Source organism: Oryctolagus cuniculus, chromosome 8 (genome assembly GCF_051225735.1).
Source record: "Oryctolagus cuniculus isolate XC-2025 breed Fujian yellow rabbit chromosome 8, ASM5122573v1, whole genome shotgun sequence".
NCBI lineage: Eukaryota > Metazoa > Chordata > Mammalia > Lagomorpha > Leporidae > Oryctolagus > Oryctolagus cuniculus.
In genome coordinates, this window is record NC_142874.1 from 88,212,087 (window position 1) to 88,220,624 (window position 8,538).

The 8,538-nt window shown below is 38.3% G+C and overlaps 1 protein-coding gene across 1 annotated transcript; it reads right to left on the reverse strand.

Moving 5' to 3' along the window:
- Window positions 1-1,281: 1,281 nt before the first annotated feature.
- LOC100338711 (small ribosomal subunit protein eS1) lies at window positions 1,282-2,116 on the reverse strand. Its single transcript, XM_070064901.2, has one exon. The coding sequence runs from the start codon at window positions 2,077-2,079 to the stop codon at window positions 1,285-1,287; it is 795 nt and encodes a 264-aa protein (XP_069921002.2). The 5' UTR covers window positions 2,080-2,116; the 3' UTR covers window positions 1,282-1,284.
- Window positions 2,117-8,538: the final 6,422 nt, after the last annotated feature.

Below are 8,538 nucleotides of genomic sequence, written 5' to 3' on the forward strand. Positions count from 1 at the left end.
TTTTTCTGACTTTTGTGAGCTCCATACATGTTCCAGTTATGTTGACAGCAAATACAGGACTCTATCAGGGTTAATCTCCTTCACACATTCTCCCTGTAATTTGTCAATACAATGTTATCATTGAATGTGGTTTCTGAAAAATAAAATAAAATTCATGGTCATCCTCCAGACAAGGAACAGAATGTGATCGACATTCCTATGTACAAAGATACTGATTCTGTAGAAATTGTTAGACTGGATTTCTCTTTGTTTTAGAAACATTCTATGCTCATCAGTGAAATTAGCAGAACTCTTCATTTAGGCCTGTAAGTCATCAAGAAAGGAAGGTATCTCCTGAGCATTTGTTTCATGTGTCTGTTGGCCATTAGTGTTGCATCTCTCAAAAAAAATGCTTGTTCATATCCTTTGCCCATTTCTTAATTGGATTGTAAGTTTTATTGTTCAGTTTCTTGAGTTCCTTATATATTCTGGTTATTAATACTTTATTAAATGTATAGTTTGCAAATATTTTTTCCTATTTGCTCAGTGGCCTCCTCACTTTGTTAATTATTTCCTTTGTTGTGCAGAAGCCTCCTAGCTTGACACAATCCCATTTGTCTATTTTTGCTTTTACTGCCTGTGCTCCTGGAGTTTTATCAAGTAACTTTTTGTATAGGCCAATGTCTTGCAACATTTCTTTTATGTTTTCCTTTAGTAATTTGATGATCTGAGGTCTTAAACTATTTTGCAAGCGTATGGACAACAGCTAATGGTGGACTACAATTGAGGATATCAATTTTAAAAAGGTTTTCTGCATCTCCTTTCCATCTTCTTGTTTGTAATGTGCCAGGTCACTGATTCTTTAGGAACAATATCTAGGGGCTCTGTGTCTTCCCATCTCTCCTTGCATGGTTCAATTTTTCACCATCCCACTTATTTATCCATTCTGGTATTCATCTACACATCCCTCTATCCATCCATGAATTTATTCACCCATCTGTCACGGATAATTCCTTTTAAATGCTCAATTCCTATTTCCATCCACAGCAACTACTTACATCTTAAGTTGGTAACTTGAAATCGCTCCATGGATATTGGCAAATACCAACATTATGGGGATTATGTTTTTCTGGAGAACTGGGTGTTAAACATTCACCATCAAACCACTGAAAATAACCTAGACAACACTCCATTCCTATGAACAGATAGAATTTTTTTTTTTTTTTTTTTTTTTTTTTTTTTTTTTTTTTTTTTTTTTTTTTTCACAAATAGGACATTTTATTTGTCACTATTAAAGTCTAATTTTTAAACAGATTCTTGGACGGGTGGTTCGTAGCCATCAGCTCGTTCAACTTTTGCACCCGTCTCATCCCCAGTGGCTTTTCCAGAACTGCTACCTTCTCCGTGAAGCTCCATGAGTTTTCCCAATTCAAACTTGGGCTTCTTCAGCATCTTCACTTTTCTAACGAAGACATCATGGAGAGGATAAATAGATTGGCAAGCCTTCTCTATGTCTTTCCCAATGCTGTCTGGGATCAATTTATTGACTACTTCTTTCAAGTCATTTGTTTGCACCTCCCGTGTCATGATTTCCATCATCTTCTTCCGGATCTGGCGGACCTGCTGGTGCTGAGCATAGGAAGTCTTCCGTATCTGATTGTTGCGTTTTTTGGTAAAACCAACACAGAACAGACGAAGCAAATAGCCGTCGGTAGTCTTGACATCAACATGAGCTTCAATCATGGTCTGCCATTTTTTGACCATGGAGCACATTTTGTCCCGGGTAAGATCCATGCCGTGGAAGTTAGTCAGGCAGTTTTTGCCCTGAACATCCTCCGTAATCAGTTTGAATTTTCTAAATGCAACTTCATCGTTCTGCAGGTCAGCAAGACTCACTTCAAAAACACGCCCCTTGAGTCCATCAGACGCAATTTTGGTTCCTTGGGTCCTCGTGACCAGTGTTTTCCCAATATTTCGTATGTTGAACATAGCAGGTGCCTTCACATCATACCAATCTTTCTTAGAAAATGGGTCCACCACTTTCTTCTTGGCTCCCTTTTTGCCGCCTTTCGTAAGGCGCTTGTTCTTGCCGACCGCCATGGTGGTGCTCAGAGAGCCAAAAGGCGAACAGATAGAATTTTAAAGAGAAAAAGAGGAGGAAATGGGAAGATTTAATTTCATAAATATGAATGTGAAATAAATGAAATGACATTTTATATAACAAAATTGAATTTTTTTAGTCTCATTCCCAAATTCTGGAGACGTCATCTTAGTTTTAATCATCTACTCCCTTGGGTAACACTTAAATTGGAGCCCACAATATCACAGTGTGGATTGAAGAGGTCATAGAACTGATGATTGGTGGTATCAAATATCCACATTGACATCCATCTGTTAAGGAAAACTCATTCCCATTTTTTTCTCATCAGTTTACTCAGGTCACTGTTGGCAAGTCTTACCACATGGAAAATATTCAACAGTTCCCATCAGCTCATAACCTCAAGGAAATCTGTGGGGTTCACTCATGAAAATCTGCCTGGACACCATACAAAGGATTTCCATTCTCCCAGGCTCCACTTGGTATTGTATGGAGAAGCTGACCACATAAAACCCTTCTGCTCTGAGATACCCTAGTTGTTCTGAGGATTTCTGATACTTTTCTCCTTCCCCTGGAATATAACCTAGGATTCTTTCCATGGTATTTATCCACCTTAAATGATTTATTCTAACCGGTTCCCCTATTTTGCCTTGAGGATGATTTTCAGTTAGATTAATATTTTTTTCTTTTATAGAGTCATGGATTTTACCTCTTGAGTCCTTTAGCACCTACACTCTTTCAATAAAAAATTTAAGTTGAGGTTTATAAAAGTTCTTTGTTGTTGTTGTTGTTCTCTTTTCCTGCTAAATTTCTCACCTAAGGTGGACACTTCTTACTATATGGAAGAAATTTTATGTGATGGAAATAAAATATAAGTAGAAATAACTTCTAGCACATTTGATAAAACTTCAAATAATCATATCCTATCACACTTGTTTTCACATATTTTCCTGTAAAACAAAGGAAGAAACCTCTTTTAAAATAATTTATGTGGTTTATGTTTTATAGGAGGTTGTAGAGTCAAGTGAGGGGTTACACACAGAATTTGGGCAGGAAACAAGTGAGCTGGTAAGGATTAGGTCCAGGAACATCTAGTGTAGAATGTGCTCCGACACCTGGATCACTGGGGGGTACTTAACGAGACAAGAATTGTTGCAAACATTAGAAGGCAGAACAAAAACTGAAAGAAAAAAAGGACTCATTTTTGTTTTATATATTCCACATGTAATCTCCTTACCTTTTACTTCTAGACCCTTGAAAATTAGAGTGAGAGCATAGGTCTCCAGGTGCTCATAAAAGTTAAGCCTTTTGACTTTCCATTTTAAAAATTGGCACTGGAGGATTAGATTAAAATCTAATCAGGCATGTGAGACAACATAAAGCTTCATTAAATGCTGAGGTCTAGCAATGTGTTTGAGTGGTTAAAGTATCTTAAATCAGGTTCATTCTTACTATCTTCTTTTTTCAGAAGAACACATTTACATTCTAGAGATATCAGGTTCACAATTTTTGGTAACTTTTTGTATATTTTCTCAATATTTCAATTTATCTCAGCTTCCACAAACTTAGAAGAGACTAATGAATCACTGTGAGTGTGAATTCAATATGCTATTTCACTTCCCAAAGAGAGAAAGAAAATGTCACACAGAACATTCTAAATGAAAGAACTGATCCTGATCCCATACTATTGCAAAAGGAGGATTCATTCAAATACATCTGTTAATCTTTCTCACAAAGACAAATTTTGTAACAGTTGGCCAGGGAAGGACAGATAATATAACATGGAAATCCCCTGCATGATTATAGCGTTTCTCCAGAGTATTCTTACTGTTAATTTATGACTTTGCACCTTCCACAAAAGCTATTGGGAAGAAATTTTTCTATATATGCTAACTCTGTTGGATGTGGGTTCATAAATAAAACAATATATTCCAGGAAAAATTATAGGATAATATGTAATACTTAAGCCTGGATATTCTCACTGACTTCAGAAGAGTAAATTGGTAAATAATGAGTAGAACAGAGCTGTTTAATAATAAAAACAATTCTATGCAAGCTCTTCTTAAAACGCCACAGCATAAAGTCACAAAAGTTCAAGTAACTCAACACTAACAGAGAGTCAAAGGGAATAATACACGTTAACACTACGCTAGGGGACCTCTGTGCAGCACAGTACCACTTTCACTGGGTACATATAGCACCTTACCCATCAAAAGAGTTGCCCTATATCCAAGATTAACCTTTATTAAAAATAAGAATTAGCATAGTGTAAAGTGACTTGTCACCAGAAAGAACACTATGGTTTATTTTTTAAATTATCTGCTTTGTAGTTATACAAAAACACTATCATCACCCCCCCCCAAAAAAGGGCCAAAATATTTATAATTAATGCTGTTGTCAAGTCATCTTACAAAAAAAAAATCTCTGCAGAAAAGAACAAGACCATTTTGGAATGTAAATAGACTGACTTTACACATCATTGTCGTAACTGAAAGTCCTGTTAGTCTTACTCAGTAACTCTTAGCAATGACTAATTCTTTCATTCTAGAAAGGCAGAGAATAGTATTAAGTTCAAGCAGAGTGTCATTCATAAGACGGCCATATTTTTCTTGTAAATTCTCCATGAGTCTTGATAAATTACATATCAGTTTGTCACTTATTATCTATGCTCATAAGCCACTTAAAATATTTTCTGGCACATCGTTCGTCATTACAGATTTAAACATATTGACTGGCTCAAGAGGAAACTTGTGCTTTGCAGGCAGATAAATTTGGCTTTCAATCGTAATGCCTTTGTTTACTACCTGTATGAAGTTAAAACTTACTGCAGAAAACATTTTAGGCTTGGATTTCTTCATCTATAACATAGGGATAAGTTTATATGAACTGTTAAGATTGTTTAAGATGCATAAAATAGATATGCAAAACAAATACCAGAGTGGCCAACCCAAAAACAGTACCAAGTAAATACTGATTCTCAACTTCTTTTCCTTTTCTGTTGCTGAACACAAAAGATAACGTTGAGCAAAACACAAATCTTACCCACCAATCAGCTCTAAAAATTAAATAAATAAATCTCATCCCAGATTTCTTGAGACCAAGTTTACAATGCTTGCTTGGGAAACGTCAGAGCCGCAAAAAAAATATGAAACAAGAGCGAGCTGAAATAAAGCAGATGCAGCTTCCTGATCAGCAGCTGGTAGCCAGCAGCTGGCAACATAGGTGAGAGGCAGTGACTGAGGATCCTACAGTCGGGGTTCATGTGACGCCTTCCTGGAGGCACTGGAGAACCTGACCTCCCACGATCTCAAGTTCCAAGTGAAGCTGCTGTCCGTGCCACTGTGTGAAAGTCCATGGGCGTATCCCCACTGGAGACACTGTGAACCTCATCAATAAGCTGATTAGTGGCTATCTAGATGCATGGAGGCATTGAGCTCACAGTGGCCACACTACATGGGGTAGGTGTGCAATGCAAGAGCAGGGCCTGAAGTTGCAAGATAGGCAGCGGAGCTCTATGTTTGCAACAGCTTGAGGTCAAGTCCTCTTCTCAAGAGGCAGCCAAGCCAACATTGCAGTTTCTGAACCAGCACCAGACAGCAGTCATCTACAGGGTAACTGACATCAACAGGATGCTAGATGGTGCTGTGTTGGAAGGTTCTGATAGAGAAGGAGTACCAGACACTGCATGCAGAGACCACTAATCCATCAGAGATGAGCAAGCTCTTCAACTTTGTTTAAACCTGAAGCCTGACCTGCAAGGACCTGCTTCTGAGGGACTCTCAGCCTTCACTTGTGTGCAGACTGGAGCAGAGCTGAGGCATCTTCCCCAGCAATGGTCCCTGATGATTCCAGCATCTGATTTTTATGCATAAAATATATAAAACCAGCTTGTAAAAACTAACTAAATAATTATAAATAAACATAATAAATAAATGATTAACATAAATAAATAAATAAGTGATACCTTACCCAAAGGTCTTGCTTCATGAAGAGACAAATCTTCCACATTTCAGCTACACCATCAACAGACAGGCTACAGAGAAACATGATGCATCAGAATGTGATTAGCAATGGAAACGGAGAGGTCCTTTGTTCCACTTCCTCCATGGGTCAGCATTTTTACATGGGAAGTTCTTGTTTTTATATGACACTTCAGATAATGGAATTGCCCAGATGGCCATGAGGAGTGGGTCTCCTCTAGCAGCAGCCAAATTTGAACAAGATCCAGAGACAAATTAGTCTAGAAGAATCTACAGCAGCACATAAGAGAGGTCAAATCATACATCCACAGTCGACACCATCTTTTTCTCAGCAGATTTGGCCTGTTTGGTCTAGACACCATCTTTTCTTTCTCAGATATATGAAACTCTTTTGCTTAGGTTTTAAACAGACATAGATGTGTGAGGTCTTCAAACATCAGACAGCTCTGTGTAGAGATACCATAGCACCATTTGAGGCATAAAATGGCCTCTTCACCTGCCCATTCTGAGAATAAAATAGCTTTTCTCATTAAGCATATATTTGTTGTCATTTATACTTTCCCAGGGGATGGTGATCTATCTTCAGTTTGGAATGCATGCTGCCTTTGGAATGCTTTTTGTTGAAGGCTTAATTCCGTATTTTAATGAGTTTCTGATCATGGAATCATGAGTAGATGGAGTGAAGAAAAGGAAGCAGAATAAATAATCCATAGTTGGTATGGATGTGACTAGGATAGAGGGGAGTCAATGTAAATCATAGCAGAGGTTTCCTTCCCATAATGTGAAGCATCACTACAAGCTGAGAGGTGTGGGCAGATGGAAAGAGCTACTGGGTAAACAGATGGATGAGAGAAAATTGTAGGGTTTTATTCTTTCTATGGGCACCACTTTGAATTGGTTGAATATTCAGAATCCTGTAGTTTTCTTCCCCATAGAAATGGCATGCAGTGGTCAAGTAAGAAGACACTGGCACAAGTTGTTTAACTAAATCTCAGAAGAGGAAGGAGAGACCATGTAATAAAACAGAAGTTGAATATGGCTACAGTAGTTGCTCTGTCCCTTTCTCCTTTTCCTCTTGTCTCTGTTGTATGGAACAAAATCCTGTCTCTATAAGATGGGAATTGAATCAAAGAGACAATCTGATGTTTTACCAGAGAAAAACTTGAATTAAGCATAGAGCTATGGGGCCTGCACTGTGACATAGTAGGTTAAGCTGCCATCTGCAACACTGGCACCCCATAGGGGCGCTGGTTCAGGCTCCAGCTGCTCTGCTTCCAATCCTCCTCCTTGCTAATGCTGGGAAAGCAGTGGAAGATATCACATGTCCTTGGGCCCCTGCACCCACGTGGGAGGGCCGGAGGAAACTCCTGGCTCCCAGCTTCGACGTGGCCCACCTGAGGGCTGTTGCAGCCATTTGAGAAGTGAATTAGCAGATAAAGGATCTCTCCCTCTCTGTCTCTCCTCTCTGTGTCTGTAACTCTGCTTTTTGAATAAATAATTTTTTAAAAGCATAGAACTATGAAAGCACACCATTACAAGAAATTAAGTAAAGAATAATAGTTTAAAAAGAAAAATTCAGTTTGAAAAACACAATATATGGCATAGAAAAATATTTTCTGTAGGTGTTTTGTTGTAAGAGAAGGATATAATAAGACTGAAGATTCAAGAAAACAGAGCCTCAAAGATAAAATGACAGAAGAACAGATTGAGATAAAAATGTAGATTGCAAAATGATAAAAAAATTAGTGATCAAGATTTTTTTTTTTTTTTTTTGACAGGCAGAGTGGACAGTGAGAGAGAGAGAGACAGAGAGAAAGGTCTTCCTTTGCCATTGGTTCACCCTCCAATGGCCGCTGCGGCTGGCGCACTGCGCTGATCCAAAGGTAGGAGCCAGGTGCTTCTCCTGGTCTCCTATGGGGTGCAGGGCCCAAGCACTTGGGCCATCCTCCACTGCACTCCTGGGCCACAGCAGAGAGCTGGCCCGGAAGAGGGGCAACCGGGACAGAATCCGGCACCCAGACCGGGACTAGAACCCGGTGTGCCGGTGCCACAAGGCGGAGGATTAGCCTGTTGAGCCGCGGCGCCAGCTTAGTGATCAAGATTATTCTACTTTATAATTAGAAAACTTTAGAAATAATTGACATAGCGAACATTTGATGTAATCACACAAAAAAATCTTACTATAATCATAATCAATGTAGGTTGAAAGACTACTAAAGCAACTAGAAGTTGAAAAAGAGAAATAGGATAAATACTACTCAACATTAGGAAAACAGGTGTGTCTAAGTTGGGCAATAAAATAAGGGGACATAGAATTATTTCATAATAATTGAAGTTATTTTATATAAAATAGATAAAACATGATTTTACAGATGAATAGATAACACATGTTCCAGAGACAAATTATTGACATGTCTTGGCTAAATTATTGACCCCAAAGATAAAGGAATAAATCATTAGTAAATACACACACATCAATGG